The sequence below is a fragment of the Pteropus medius genome, unplaced genomic scaffold (assembly GCF_902729225.1).
Source record: "Pteropus medius unplaced genomic scaffold, Ma_sr-lr_union100, whole genome shotgun sequence".
NCBI classification, from domain to species: domain Eukaryota; kingdom Metazoa; phylum Chordata; class Mammalia; order Chiroptera; family Pteropodidae; genus Pteropus; species Pteropus medius.
The window spans coordinates 6,980,692-6,997,461 of NW_024349519.1; the positions used below are offsets into that span (position 1 = coordinate 6,980,692).

Genomic DNA, 16,770 nt, shown 5'->3' on the forward strand with positions numbered 1-16,770 from the left:
TTGCTACTAGAAAAGAAAAATAAAAAAAAGAAGGTCCTACTTTATGGAGAGTAGACCATAAATTCATTTTATATGCTAGAACAACATATAATGCTTTTATTTCTATTTAATGTTGTGGCATTTTACAACTTTAACTCTTTCCCTACATGTTCTAAAATCTCCACAGTATCCTCTGTCTAGTGTTAATTTATCATAGTACTTATTAAACAACTATGGAATTGCTACTTTACTTCTCTCTCCTACTACTAGATTATTAACCCCTTGAGGACAGATACTCATTTTTTTAACACTGTGCACATAGGACTCAATTTGGTGTATGGTACTCATTCATTCATTCCTTGAACAAATATTTACCAGGTACCCACTTTGTACAGTTACTGTGCCAGAAGCTGAGAATACAGTGGAGAATCAAGCAAACATGTTTTTTTTTTTCTTCATAGATTTTATTTAAAAAATAAAAGTAGAAAATCAAAATGTTTAAGTTCACATAAAATTAATATCTTTGGTAGAGAGATCTAAATGTATAATTTTGTTTCAAGAAAATTTGTTTCTTATAAAATTATTTAGAAGTCATAAAGAAAAGGCTCAGAGAAAAGGCTAATCTGTATTTTTAATAAAGAATAACTATATTTTCCATAAACCTATGGGCCACAATAATGCCATTTTTGTGCAAACATACTAGTTATATCCCTCCTCAGGAAAATTTAAGAACTTTGTAAGAAAAACTACTTTAAGCTCATTTTTCCAAAGAAGCTTAGAATAAAAAAGTGGGTATTACAACTGTGAAAGTGTTAAAGATGTTTAGCACTTTTGAAAATTAGGCTAGTTCCATTTAATTAATTTTACTTGGATAAAATTTTGTATTAGATTTCACAGTTCTCAACTTTCACTTCTGAATTTTCTGGAAAAAAAATATAGTGACAGTGAATACTTTTTTGTTAAGGATTTAATACAGTATTTAGGAAAAAATCTAAATAGGGTTATTTAACTAAAAAACTTGAGATTGACACACAAAAAGCTCAATCTCGAAAAAGATACTATAAAATAACTTTATATTATCCAGATCCCAGACTAATTTTAGTATTAGTACTTTCTATGGGCTAGGAATAGCAATATGTAATATAGATCATTCAAAATCTGCATTCTTAACACCTCTTGGGAGCTTTTCAAAGTTTTCTTTTATTCTAGCCACTAGTGAAGAAGACAAACAATTCTATGCAGTCTTCTATCAGCTTCCCATACATACTCCTCATTAGCATTTCACTGCTTGCCAAAATAATTTACCTCTAAGAACATTTGAGTAGACTACTCAGGCTTGGCAATTTTTTTAAGATAATTGTGAAGTCAATCATCTGCATTGATCTTTGATTTAGCTGCTAAGAGTTTGTATTTATTTTTCCTAACAGCATATTTTGCTGGTTTTCATTAAATAAATGAATGTTATACTGGCTGGGTGAGCAAACTAAGTCTTTTGTTGATTCCTGGGCAGAAGCCCATAGTTCTAACATGCCAATGATACAAAGGACTTCATGCTTTGTCCTAGTTCAGCTACACTGCAGGGAAACTAACTGAGTATTAAGATTAGATATGGGGAGTTCTTTAACTAGGCAAAAGGGAAACAATGAGTAAAACTTAAAAATTCTACTGAGATACACTTTAAAACTACAAGGGAAGAGAAAATTATTTTAAAACCCAATTTTCTACAGTTCTTACTTGAAATGTCAGGAAATTAACCTTGAGGTGGGGTCAATCACGAAGAAATTGGGACTTCTCCAGCTTTTTACTTTAATTTATTTTTTTAATGTGCTGTTTTTTTTTCTTTCTTTCTTTATAATGTAAACCTATAGTAAATTTTTCATAGGAAGTGCAGTAGAGTATTAATTTTCTCAGTCATCTATCTTGTTAAACCATTAGCTTCTTTCTCTGTCTGAGTTACTTCACTCAGCATAATAACTTCTAGGTACATCCACATCAGTGCAAATGGCAGGATTTCATTTTTTATGGCTGAGTAATATCCCATTGTATATATGAACTATAACTTCTTCATCCAATTGTCTGTTCATGGGCATTTAGTTGGCTTCCATATCTTGCCTATTGAGAATAGTACTGCCATGAACATAGGGGTGCATAGATCTTTATGAATCAGTATTTTTGTTTTCTTTAGATAAATACCCAGAAGTGCAGGTTCTAGGTCAAAAGGTAGATCCATTTTTAATTTTTTGAGGAACCTCCAGACTGTTTTCCATAGTGGCTGTACCTATGATTTCACTTATATGTGTAATCTAAGGAACAAAAAGAACAAACTAAATGAAAACAGGCTCATAGATACAGAGGACATTCTGGTGACGGCCAGAGGGGGAGGAGGGTTAGGGGCTAGGAGAAAGGAGTGAAGGGTTAAAGGGGAACATATTACTAGTTGAAAGATGGTCACAGGATGGGGAGTATAGCATAGGGAGTATAATCAGCAGTAATGTAATGGTTGTGTGTAGAACCAGATGGGTAATAACCAAGGGATTATTTCATAAACTATATAAATGTCTAAGCAATGTACTGAATACCTAAACTATTTAAAAACACCATTGGCTTCTCCCATCACATTTTAAAATAGAAACAACAACCACATAACAGTCATTCAAGCTTTTCCCCCTATAAAGGGGCATTTTCTTATAGGAGAATAAATATTACAAAATTTCTCTTTTAAGCTTTCATACTTGTCTCTTTGGTAGTTAAGGTTCTGTTGAAAAACTAAAAGTTTTTTTTAAGAAAGAACAAATGAAAACAATAATTCACTGATTCACCTCAAGGATTTCACTCTGGAGAGGCAAGACCTAAGTTCAAATCTGGTTATGACAATTATTACTCAAATGGTTTTAAAGCTCAAGTTCTTCATATTTAAAACAAGTATACCCTAGAATTGTGTGGATTCAATACAATGAGCTTAATTAAGTGTTTATCACAGTAAGGGCTCAACAAATGTTATCAGTCTCATCATCATTAATATCATCATCTTCTTCATCATTATTGTTATCATCATCTTCAAATGTCCAGTGACATAGAACAGGGAAAAGCATCAAACACTTTTATTTCATTTCTTTCACAGAACAGTCTTCTTAGTTTGTAATTACTCTATCATCTTCATAGGTAAGGTTCAGAAAGCTTAAATAATTTTCTCAGTGACAGAGCTAAGAAAGCAACCTATGTCTTCTCAGCAACAATGTTCATAATATTCTACTTTGTGTGAAGATGCAAAAAGTCATAAACCTGTGAAACTCAACTTCTCAATGGCATATACTTTTCCCTTAAAATTATCACTTGAGAAACTCTTAAGTGCTAAAGATTATTTTGTGCTAACAATTTCATTGAGAATCCTAATTAATGTTTACTTCCCAAACAAAAAAACTTATATTCTGATTATTGTCTGAATTCATTGATGCTGATGCATTACTTTCCACCTCATATTTCTTTTGTATTCAGCCTGTTGAAGGTTATAAAATAGTCTATATATAATTCTTAGGCAAAGACAATACATAATTATCAGTCATGTTTTTAACAAAGCAAAATATACATTTAGCACTTTGACTCAATGACTGAGTTATATAGTAAATAATATTTTCTTCTCTTTTTTATTAATTAGGAATAAATAGTAATATAAAAGAAGGAAAAATCCTATGGTCCAAAATATGGCTTTCAAACTCCAACTATTGACATCTTCTCCCAAGATACCTTGGACTTATTTATTACAGGGGTTTTTAACATCCAATGAGTTTTTCTCTCCCATTTCTTCTCTAATAGTTGTAAATATAATTTTTAGGTTAATAGATTATTAATATCAGATCTTCTCTGACCACTCCTATCATTCCACTCTCTAAACTTCAGCTGAACCCTTGCAAGATTACCTAAAGACACTTTAAGATCTACCCAGACCATAACCTATAGTACCAAAAAAAAAAAAAAAAAATTCCTGTCAGTTTTCATATTTAAAATTTAAAAACTTGGCTTGGTTTTGTGATTACATCTCAGAAAAATGGTTTTGAGAAAGTCAGATTATAACACTTTATTTGTATCAGCACTCAGGGAATATCTATTTAGTGCTTACCATGCGCCCAGCACTATTTTGGCACTGACAAAATCCTACCTTCATAAAGCAAATATTCAATGGATAGATAAAGAAGGGAAGCACAAGAGTTGAGAGAATAAGCTGTCTGGGTGGGCAGCTCACTGCCACAGTTCCAGAAGGGCACGCACTGAGTGAAATGAAAAAAGTCTGTGGTTTAGCATAAAGCCCTGAACTGTGAATCAGAAAATCTGAGTTTGACGCTACTGTAACACTTTTCATCAGTGCTGAGGCAAGTCATTGAATCTCTCTGGCATCCATTTGTTCATCTGCAAAGTGGGATGGTGTCAATTTCTTTTAATTTTCACTCTTTGTGCTTAAAAATATGAGATGACTTTACTTTTCCCACACAATCAAGTCTACATTTTGTTAGAATTATATTAAAGACCCTGACTCTCATTCTAGCTTCAATTTTCCAGGTCTTACTCTTTTGGACTGGGATAAGTCCTCCCTTTTCTATCTGGCTAATTTCTATTGGTCCTTTAAGACTTCTCTCAAGGGAAGTTTTCTTTGGGATATTTTGAGTGTCGCCAATTTTATGGCTTCATAGATAACATTATGAGAAATATATTTGGTATATTTATAATTGCTCCCTTTGGAAGGACTTTTAGAAGTGGAACTACTGAGCCAAATAGGATGAACACTTGAAGGATGCTTTTATAAATTACTAAAATGTTTTCCAAAAAACTTAAAATTTATCTTTATAAGGATGTTGCAAAAGATCTTGCTTAACCATGGATGTTATTATCTTTGTTTTTATTTTGGCCAATTATTTGTCAACACAGAGGGCTCTACATCTCTCCTAGATAAGCCAATTAGGAACCTCTGCTTTACTCTTAACAACTAGCTTATAAATGCCCAACATATTAAACATCGAGAATATAGTGTTAGTTGCCACATAAATCAATGGAACACAGAACATTGAAAGATGTAATATATTTGAAAACTTATACTGACATATGTATTAAAATGTAGTTTGATAAAAATTGAACTCACCTGATAGCTTTCCACTACTTTTTCTACCACATGCTCCCAATGAACCGATATCTCGGAAGATGATAACACTTTTACACCTACTCCTGTTGGGGCTTCACTGGGAGCTGAAATTTGATGAAAACATTACATTCATATATAAGATGCCTATAATACAAAATTCAAAGAGCGCCATTTGCTGCATGAATGAATTAAAACTACATTTAATATTTTCAAATAGTTATATTTCCAGAATAAAATAAATCCAATAATTTTATGATCTCTTCCTCTATTTCTGTAATGTCACTTTGTTTTATGGTCATTGGTGATACATGCACACACATATTCTATGCTTGAATGTTAATAGAGACATAGATACATATACACACACATGCACACACATTTTTATAAAATACAAAAAGCTTCATGAATTTCTCTGATATCTGTAAACAAAAACACTATTTTTTTTTATTTCTTCCCAATAATCTGCTTAAGAAAGCCTGTAGATGCAAATTAAAATTCATTCTTTTTAGCTCACCAATTCTATATTATCAAAAGTAGAAATTTGGTGTTTATAATAGAAAATTATTCATTAAAATTTCTATTTATATGAGCTAAAGATACATAGCAATATAGCACTCTTCTCTTTTATAATTCAGTCAAGATTATTTTTTAAGATCCCTTGAAACGAGTCGTGACATCCACTGTTTCTTGGGCTCAAGAAAGCTTTTATTAGTCTAATCTTCTAACTGGGCATCAAGTCAAATATGTATCAAAATGGACTCTGTTCGGTGAAAAAAACACAAGTAATTTACATCCCTTATGAAAATTACACAAAGAAACTTGGGAAATATTTAAGCAGGAGTGATCGATTTTTATTGTCTTTTATTAACAGGCCATAATTCTCTTTTACATTAAAAATGTCCTGTACATGAACACTGTTGCTTTCCAAATCAAGGTAAACATGTAGCACAATGAACGATTTCTTAGCATTAGAGAAAAGATGAACATTTATACAAGTTTTGGCACATTACGGTTTTATGAGAGTCATGAAACATTTGGGAAAGAAATATAATTTAATACAGATAGCCAAGACTAAAGAGAAGACAAGCATGGCTTTTTGCCTGATTACTTTAGCATCAAAAAAAGCAGTAAAAAATTGATATTGGGTGACACGATAACTTGTAAAATACTTTGTATTTTCCCTGGGAGATGTACTCATATGTTGTTCAAACTATTAACATTAAGTCATTATATTTCTGCTGAATCAGAGCAAGCAGAGAGAATGTAACATTTATTACTTAGGACTAAAAAGTACTGAAGTAATTATAAACTTAAATGATTTTGGCTTTTTACCTATGTATTAAGTTTGGCTTTTTTTCTCTGTATTTAAGTATTTTACTTAAAAAAGTATGTATGTGTGCATACACACACATACACACACACATATAAGGTTGTTTTCCCTCTTTGTTTGGGAAGTAAAGATTGTGAGATGATTTGATTGCTTATTAAATTTTTAACAAATACGAAAGCTAAAAACTCTATGATGGAAAGAATATGTGAATTTTAAGGAAAAGCTCAATGTTTATTTGAGGGTACACTAATAGAGGATTTTTCCTCTAAGAGATAAGAATAATATCTCATATAGTTTTAAGTTTTCAAACTCTTCTAGTTGTGCTTCTCACACATGTGCAGGAGAGACTTGGCTAAGGATAAATGTGTTAGGTCAGAAGACAATAAAATCTCCGCTTGCTTTTCTAGCCACTAATCATATACATAATGCACTTTATAAGTACAGACATAATGAGGAGGTCTTATCATTTTTAATAGGAAAATAAATAATAAAAAGCAAAGCAGTTTAAGTAGGAAATCATAGAAATCAATGTAATTATGCTTAATCTAAAACTGTATATTAGCATAGATGTATAAAGTCCCTCAGGGACATGCTCAGTTTGGTTAAAGTTCCTAGAAAAATGATCAGAGCCAGTATCTGTATTTTTTCCCCTAAATAGCCTTCCAGATAATTTATTTCTCTCCAAGAAAAAAAATTTCAACTGCCTTTCTGATCATTTTTCTAGATTCCCTTTAATAAAATCCTAGCACTCTATTGTAATTATAAAAATAGTTACATAAATATTACAATTACACCAATTGGGTTCAAAAGAAGAAATTTTACAAAAAAAATATGTTAAGGAATTTGTAAGCAGTAAATTTTATGAATGCACAGACCTACTGAAGTTCCAATCAAGTATGGAGAATTCTTGACTGCAGAATCATAATCAAAGAGCCAGGAACAAGGGTCCAAAACAAAGATTTTTATTGGGGATAGCTCAACTACCATGGACATGATCTAAAGGATGAAAAGGTTTTTGGCCACATATTTGTCATTTAGAAAGAGAGACTGACATTTTAATTTGGCTCAAAATAACACTCACTTACTAAATATATAGTGTTATAAAAAGACCTTAAGAAGTAAGTTCTGAAAGAAAGCAGATGAAATGCCTATCACAAAACTAGGTTTTCTCTCCATTATCATGCTAGCAAGGGCTTTTTTTTACCTACCATCTTGTGCTGAATTAATGACTGCTGTGAGGCTGTAAGGTCCATCTCCTTTGTTGTTGAAGGCCTTAACTTTGACTTGAAAAGCAGTGAAAGGGCGCATGGTCTCATCTTTATGGACATATCGACCGATATCTGGATTAGTTACTGTAACTTTTTTCCATTCTTCACCATCAAATGGCTTAAATGCCACTATGTAACCAAAATTGTTGCCGTAATGGTATTCTCTTGACAAAGGCTAAATAAAAAATTGAAATATTAACAGATTTAAGCAATGTATTTACTAGGGGGATCCTATGCAAATAATAATAATAATATAATAATAATGCACATGGGAGCATGTTCTTCACAAAAACATATACTTTATTTATAAGTTAGTGCTGCCTGAAAATTCCAGGGCAAAAGGTGCTCAAACATGTGATAATTTCACTTACCAAGTTTGCTATTCTTGGAACATCCCTGGGTGGCTCTCATTCTGTGCCTTGGTACTTTCAGTTCCTTCTACCTTCTACCTAGGATGCTCTCCCATACATCAGAATGCCCCCTCCATCATTTTCTTGAGGTAAAAATTACCTACTATGTTTTCCTTGGCCACAGGATCGGCCATTTCTAGACTCTTTCCATAATACTCCATATCTTACCTCCCTGCTTTATTTTTTCTCTTTAACACTATCATTATATACACTATATATTTTACTTTATCTACTTTATTGTCTCTCTCAATTATTGGAATTTAAATATCATGAGGGCAAAGTTTGTCAGTTTTGGTTACTTCTTTATCCCTTGTACTAGAGCAAGGCCCCAAGTAATATTTATTCAATAAATGAATAAATGAATTTTGGAGTTAAAAAGCAGTAATAAAAGTTATAAGGAAAACTCTAGAATATTTATATTGTAATCAAACAATGGAAATGGTCAAAGAAAAAAAGAGAGAAGGTAAAGGTCTGACTCCAATACTGAAGCAAGTGTTCCGTTTTTCATTATTTTCTCAGAATTTCTTTTTATTATATTAATTGCCCAATAAAGAAGTCTGCCTTAGCCCTAACAATTCATACTTTAAACACTGACTTAAAGCTCTTTCTTTTATTTTATTATTTATTTATTCTATTTTATTTATTTTTATTTATTTATTTTTTAGGCAAGGCAACCCTTGGTTGACCTCACAGATTGCAAGGACCTTGTCAGCTTACAATCCTTAATTTTTTTTGTTTTTCATGCCTACAGCACCTAGTCTTCCTAGGTGGTCTCCTATCCAAGTACTAACCAAGCCCGATCCTGCTTAGCTTCCAAGATCAGATGGAATAGGGCATGTTCAGGATAGCACGGCCGTAGACTAAGCTCTTTCTAATAAATATTAATCATTTAGTCATTTTTAGCTAATAAGGTAAATGCAAATTGTATATTTATCTTTTCACCAGAAAAACCAAGTTAAAATGTCTTGAGGAAAAAATCTTGAACTAAAAATAACACTGTTGCTTGAATATACTTATGTTAAATAGGAATACATAAAAATGTATAAAGTGTAAAAGGTAGAAGACACTGTACTTGGTTGTTCGGTATACAGTTGATCCTTGAACAATGTGGGGATAAGAGGTGTTGACCTTTCTTGTGTAGTCAAAAATCTGTGTATAACTTTTGACTTCCCAAAACTTAACTACTAATAACTTAACTACTAATAGCCTACTTTTGACTGAAGCCTTACCGATAACATAAACTGTCAATTAACACATATTGTGTGTTATATTATATACTGCACTTTTAGAATAAAGTAAGCTAGAGAAAAGAAAATATTATTACGAAAATCATAAGGAAGAAAAAGTACCTTTACTGTATTTATTGAAAATATGTTCATGTAAGTGAATGTGGGCAGCTCAAACCCATGTTGTTCCCGGGTTAAGTATAGATATCCTGAGTCATGCTCATAGGATATACAAAATTTGATTTTAGATTATTAGAAGGTATAGCCTAACATTTCCACAATAGTTTAAACATTCTTTTCTTTTTGTTAGTTCTCTATTCAGTATTTTCAATTAAAAGTATAGCAGAATAGGCATGGAACTTTCAAAAATTAATGATACTCAGGCCCTATTCCCAGAGATTTTATTGCATATTTTAAACACGGATTTCCAATTCCGAATTTTTTGACAAGCTCACCATCTTATCCTGAAGCCAATATCCACAGAGTTTGAGAAAATCAAGCCTTATAAAAAACAGTGAGATGTTCTAATTTTCCTATTATCTTTATTTTTGCATGTTCCATTGACACTAAAACTTACATATAATTTTAGATTCACACACAGAAAAACATTTTTTCTAAATCTTACTTAAATACGTGATTTAAATGCCAAGTATAAAATATAACTACACAGCAAACAGTGAAGTCAATTTTTGTTAAATATCTGTTATACAAATCAATTTGATTTATGTAAAGAATAAAACCTGTCATTTTCCCTGCAGTCCTCAAAATGCTTTAGAGCTTAAGTTGTATTTTTTGACTATCTGCAGTTATTAAATATGAAAAATAGTAAATGACTACATAGAGTTATATAAAACACGTTACCTAGATAAATGTTAGATGTCTAATTCAGACAAGTTTGTGCTATCATAGCCATTCCACCCCCAATATCTCTCTCACTTCAAAAATCCAGCTAAGATGCATTATTTTCCAGACATTATAGTTTCTAATGTGGAACTCCTCTCTGGGTCATAATAGTTTAATAAAATGTTTTGGAAACCTCAATTACAACTCACTTGAGAGACTTCTGAGACTGACCTATCACGATTGATTACACTTAGGGATCAAAGTAAATCTCAAATGAGAAACAAGCTCCAATTAAAAAACAGATGCTGATATAAAAGCTTTTTAATGGAATATTTGGAGTTTTGAATGTCCAGAAGAAAATGTTAGAAATTACAGTTGGGTTACCAGGCCACACTGAGTTCTAAATATCCCTAGAATCAGACAATTGAATGTTTGCTTAATCATTTAGGCCATCAAGGATCTATTTTGCACACTAAGCCATAGTAAGCCAGATAAAACTGACAGGCATTTAAGAAAACAATTATCTTAGTAATTTATTCTAGCTTGTGCTTTGGGTATTGCCTTTTATTTTAATTTAGTTCAGGAAATAAAATAGGTTTGAGATTAAGTATAGGTAAAGCAGCCTAGAATATATGCAACTTAAGACTCACCGCCCATGTTATGGTCAGTTCTCTGTTGCTTCCTCCCCCACCTCCCACATCTGAAGGAGCCACATTAGGTGCTGAAACAAACAAACAAATAAACAAACAGACAAAACAACAAAATATAGAGGCTATGAAATTTTTTCTGGTGTTAGAGTTCTTATTCACTACAGAAAACATAATTTTCTTCATTAGGAAAAACAAACTGCCTATGAGATCCACTCAATTATAATAACAATGCCTCACAGTGGCTGTAATAATGCCATAAAAATTGATTCGGTGCCATAAGAAATGTGCCAGTTTTCTTCAGCAAAGAATAGCAAAGCAAATTTGCTTCCCTCATTTTTCTTCTTTTTCTGTGTTCTTTTATTTAATATGATTTTGAAAGATTAGATGTACTTTGCTGGGAAATATTTCACAGCTTTACTTTTGAGCCCATAACCTTCTAACAACTAACTGTTGTGTTAGTTTTATGCAGCAATCTACAAATGACTGTTACGAAATGGTGCATGTGCGTTAACACAGGATAATGTTTCCTCCAAATATCTGGAAACATTAGAAATCTATTATTTTTCCTTGTGCTCCCACTTCCAATTCCTAAATCTTTTCTGGAACTTTGCCCCGTCAGTGACTCCATCTCTACCCTAATCCATCCTCTTATATCAAGCCTTCAGTTTTCAGCCAGTCTACTATAGAGGCCCTAACTCTTAGCAGTCTCTCTATCCTTAAAAGTTATCTTGCAATACTGTTTTCCTCTTAGTCTCCAAGCCATCACACCCCTTCCTGTTACTGCACTGCAAAGAACTGACATTGACTTTTTTGCACTTAACTCTATAATCACTTTTAACAACCTATAATCTATTTTCACTTCTTTGTATTGTTGAAATCATTCTCAAAAATCACAAAATTGTTTCTAACTGCCAAGTCTAATGACCTGGTCTTTGTTTTTCCTCCAAGTTATTCTTCCTCCTTGAAAGTTCTTCAGGATAGGTACTGTTCCCTATTGGATTTTGGATACTGTATCTTATTATACACTGTATTTTATTGAATTTGCATCTAACTGGAGTTGTATAGATATAAGTAGTTTGTCCCCGCACTTGAAATGCTTGGAGACCAGTTACCCAAATACATGGATGAAGTCCGTGTTTTTATAGAGGAGCTACATTTTCCCACACAAATGCTGTGGCTGCAGTCTGAGATATGATTCCCAGATTTGCTAACATTTTAAAAAAGAGATGAAACATCAGTTCCCTCTTGAGTCTCCAAATCCCTTCCAAATAGAAAATAGTCACATCTTCCTCAGAGTACTCAAAGCAAGACGTTCATTTACTGAATCCTTAGAAATAATTGTAATTTGAAGATAGATAATTCAAAACTTCTGCTATGGTTAGCCATGCAAATTCTTTGGTGAAGTATATACATTAATTTCACAGAAAAAAAGTTCATGCTTTCTTTTATATCTACAATACTATATGATGATTTCTTTTACTAATGAAGAAGTCAAATTGAAATTTGAGAGATTTTATTTTACTATTCAACTGTCACCATATAAGTATTAGAAATGAAATTAAGTTCACAGAGATCTTAAAAGATAATTTACTTATAGTACTTTAGATAAACACGTATTGAAGGCTGGGATATTAAAATAACTTCTGGAAACTTTTTAAACCCCATAACTCATATTCTGAAGTTAAAACTCTCTAGGCTTTGGAGAAACAAAGAGTATGCTGTCTTACAATCAATGAATAAATCAAATTTTGTGTTTAACTTTACATATAAGCACAGTGGCCACAGGCAAAAAAATTTCAAAACTAACTCTAAAATAATTTATTATACTGCAATTTGTTGAATCAAGCAGTGTGTTCACCTAAACAGGTATTATTTTCTAAATCATTTCATTGTGATCCTTTTTCTTATAACTATTACTAACATTTTTTTATTTAGACCAATGAGCATATTTATATTAAATTCAATATTTTTTCCATTTTATAATGTTTATTTTAAGATTTTTTAATATGCTTCAAATTACTAATTCAAGATTTATTTTCTCTTCAAAAATTACCCACTGAGCTCATGATGCTTAAAATGAGACAAGCAAAAGCACAGAAATAAAGGTAAATGTATCTCTTAATAGTGATTTTATATCTTTCTTGGATTAATTATTGATTTAATTTCCTCCATTTAGCTTTGAATGTTCAGTTGTAGTCCTAGCAGCTAAGGGACATTTTTTTCACAGGTGGAATTGACACATAACCTACCTATCTGACTTGAATCTAAGAACAGATAGGCACTCTATTTGCTTTTGGCCCTGCAGGAAAGGGGGTCCTGGCCAAATAGTGCTTTCTTTCAGGGAAGTAAATCATTCTAAGCACAAAGAAACGTATTTAACTTTAGGCTCCAGGAAATTTAACAGTGAACAAACTAGACTTTCTTTTAACAATAAATCATTTAAAAGACTTTAAACCAATATTTAGGAAACATACAGAATTATTGAATTAATCATGAATAAACAATATTTACAATTTTACTGCGAAAGATTAAAAATAGTAAGGTTCTTTAACCTGTCCTTCAGCCATGATTTTTAGTCTAATGGTGATTCCCTAAATGCTATTTATGAGAGTGCTTCTGTGTTTCAGTCATAGATCTAAAAAGTATTTTAAAAGAAAAATAAAGCCAATGCCGTGACTGTTTTTTCCTAGTAAAATAAACTAATGCTGCCAATTTTACTTTTAGATTTGAATGCTTAAATAATTTGCATATAAGTACAATAGTCCCCCATTATTAATTCATTTTCTGTAGTTTCAGTTACCCACAGTCAATGGGGTGTGAAAATATTACATGGAAAATTCCAGAAATAAACAATTTATAAGTTTTAAATTACACTCTGTTCTGAGTAGTGTGATAAAATCTCATGCTGTCCTGTGTGGTTGTGAATCATCCTTTTGTCCCATGTATCCATGCAGTATACATTTACCCACCTGTTAGTCATTTAGTAGCCTCCTCAGTTATCAGACTGACTCCAGTGGCATGGCAGTGTTTGTGTTTAAGTAACCCTTATTTTATTTGATAAGGACCCCAAAGTACAAGGGCAGTAATGCTGGCAATTCAGATATGCCTGAGAGAAGCCCTAGTGCTTGTTAGTATCCTCAGAAGGTCAATAGTAGCCTGTAGCTACGTCACAATGACTATGCCATTCACCTCACTTCATCTCATCATGTAGGCATTGTATTATCTTACGTCATCACAAGCAGAAGGGTGAGTACAGTACAATAAAATATTTTGAGAGAGGAAGAGACCATATTCACATAACTTTTATTATAAGATATTGTTATAATTGTTCTATTTTATTATTTGTTATTGTTTTTCATATCTTACTGTACCTTATTTATAAGTTAAACTTTATCATAGGTCTGTATGGAAAAAAAACAGTCTAAATAGGGTTTGGTACTTTCTGCAATTTCAGGCATCTGCTCGGGGGGTCTTGGAAATTATCCACCACAAGGAAGGGGGGCTACTTACCTCTTTGGGCTTTGATGTTTATTTAACAATGTATAAATTGGCTTATGACAAATCTTAAATTATGAAAATTACAGAGTATATGGAGATAGGTCCTTGATTCAAAATATGTTAACTACTTAGTTCTTGTTCGTTATTGCTTTAACTTGTATAGTCTTTTTAAAATAAAGTTACCATGAATGCAACTTTTCATTTTAATTTACATTAAAATTTCATTGTGACTTAAAAAAAATTTAGCAAGAGATTCAAAATTTTTATGTAAATAATGTTCTAGAGTCTAGAAAACCAAAGGGATTGAAGTCTTACATCTGCTTTTTTTTTTATCTCTTTAAATATACATTCTTTTTGAAGAGCTGCTAATAAAATCAGATTAAATCCATAACTTTTGTATACTCAAATGAGAGAACTTATTTTTAGACCTTATGGCCTCCTGGCTTGATGGTGCCACAGAGTGCTAACACTCCAACATATCTACCAGGTGAACATCCGTTCTGTTCTTAGTGGGTAAAAAAGATATGGAGTCCAAATAGTTCACAATATTAATGTCTTAGGGTCTTTTCAAGCTGAAATTGTAGGTTTGTTTCTTTATCTAGGCTTAGTTCTCAAACAGGAAATTTAAATTGGTAGAGCATAGTAAATTTGTTAACTGTTCAATTAAATGATAATCTGAAAATATATCATCTAGGGAAATGTTTGTATGGATAGAAAAGAAGGCTGCACACTGAAATAATCATAATGCAGAGTAAGATTATTATGAAGAACTCAAATAAATTATGGATTGTTTAAAATAAGTAGAATGAACACTTCCTATTTTATTTCTCTTAGTATATTAAAAACAAAAGCATCTAATGCCTATGTTGACCTTGTTTTCAAACAAAACAAATTATATTTGATAATGAATTCTTCTAAATCATGATATGCAAATACCACTGTTGCTTTGACAACTGCTTCTATTTTTATCATCTTCTATTAACATCTAATTGCCAGAATAATTGTCCTACCTTTCTTTTTTCTCCTTTTTCCTTCTACAAATAATTTTGAGCACCAATTATGAACACTGCACTGTGTTAAATACTGAAGATAATAATATGAATAAAATCTGATTCAGTTCCAAAGATGCTCTCTTTAATTTAGTAGAAATCAAATATTCACAACTCATTTAAATTCAATGTTAAATATCCCCAATTTGTAAAAGTTTGTTGAATGAATGAATGAATGAAAACCAGCTTAACAAAAGGCTCATCTAGAACTTAAAAATGATTTTTACATATCACACCTAATTGGATACTCAGATCAGCACTTTGAAATAAGTACAGTTGACCCTTGAACAACACGGGTTTGAACTGTGCAGGTACACTTATATGTAGAAATTTTTCATTTTGTAAACAGACAACATAAACTTTCAGTATGAATAAATATAGTACAGTACTACAAATGTATTTTCCTTGTGATTTGCTTAATAACAATTTATTTTCCCTAGCTTACTTTATTCTAAGAGTACAGTATATAATACATATTATATACAAAATATGTGTTCATCAACCGTTTATGTTATCTGGTAGGCTATTAGTAGTTAAGTTCTGGAAGAGTCGAAAGTTACAGGCAGATTTTTGACTGTGCAGGGGCTGGTGCCTTTAACTCTCATGTCGTTCAAGGGTCAACATAGCCTCTTTTTTACAGAAAAGGCAGAAGGGTCCCAAAAGAAACTCTTTAAACAGTTCAGGTCACATTGCTTATGTGTAGAGAAGCTGCAACTTTAACTTAGGCCTCCTGATGGCTTAAAAATCTATACTCTGCTCTTTTAATCTGTTTCATTACTAAGTATAATAACTAACTTTAACATAATACCTTACTAGCTACAAAATATGTTATCGCCATCCCCTTTCTTTATCGATCATATCTAAAAAGGTTCAAAATAAAACTAAATGAAGTAGCAGAATAGCTTCATTAGACAAGAAGTTAAAGCTTGATGTATAGTATGAAAGTGTTGATTCTGGTGTTATGTTTTTTTTTTCTCTTTTCCTTCGAAGGTTGATCTGGTAAATAAATGCCAAAACAAGCCTGCATGTACCATTTTCAGATATCAACTCAAGAACTGCAGCTGCAGATTTATTAGCTATGGGGATGTGTCTTACGATAACACATTACTTTGAAGGAAGCTTTTGTTATCTCTTTCTTACAGTCAAAATTAAATAGGTTACAATGAATTGCAAACACATCTTCTAATTCTTCATTTGGGACCATCCTTTTATAATGCACTTGTCTGAATCCAAAGAATATACCCAACTGTTCACTGCAATCTTAACATTAAGTAATTGGACAGATAAGGGCATGTGCTGCATTAGATAATGTCATGTCTTTCAATCAGCATAATGAAGCAGGAGAAACCTTTCCATCAAATGAGAACCAGCCTTTATCCCACATGA

General features: G+C 31.9%; 1 protein-coding gene and 1 pseudogene across 2 annotated transcripts in view; both read right to left on the reverse strand.

Moving 5' to 3' along the window:
- The window catches only part of CNTN1 (contactin 1), a 271,156-nt gene that overhangs the window by 35,335 nt on the left and 219,051 nt on the right, over positions 1-16,770 (reverse strand). For both annotated transcript variants that reach the window (XM_039882303.1, XM_039882304.1), the window contains exons 19-21: positions 10,838-10,908; positions 7,649-7,883; positions 5,111-5,214 (exon numbers count right to left, since the gene is read on the reverse strand). In XM_039882303.1, coding sequence (XP_039738237.1) covers positions 5,111-5,214; positions 7,649-7,883; positions 10,838-10,908 — 410 coding nt within the window. The remainder of the gene's footprint in view (positions 1-5,110; positions 5,215-7,648; positions 7,884-10,837; positions 10,909-16,770) is intronic.
- Positions 8,861-8,979, reverse strand: LOC120618641 (uncharacterized; annotated as a pseudogene).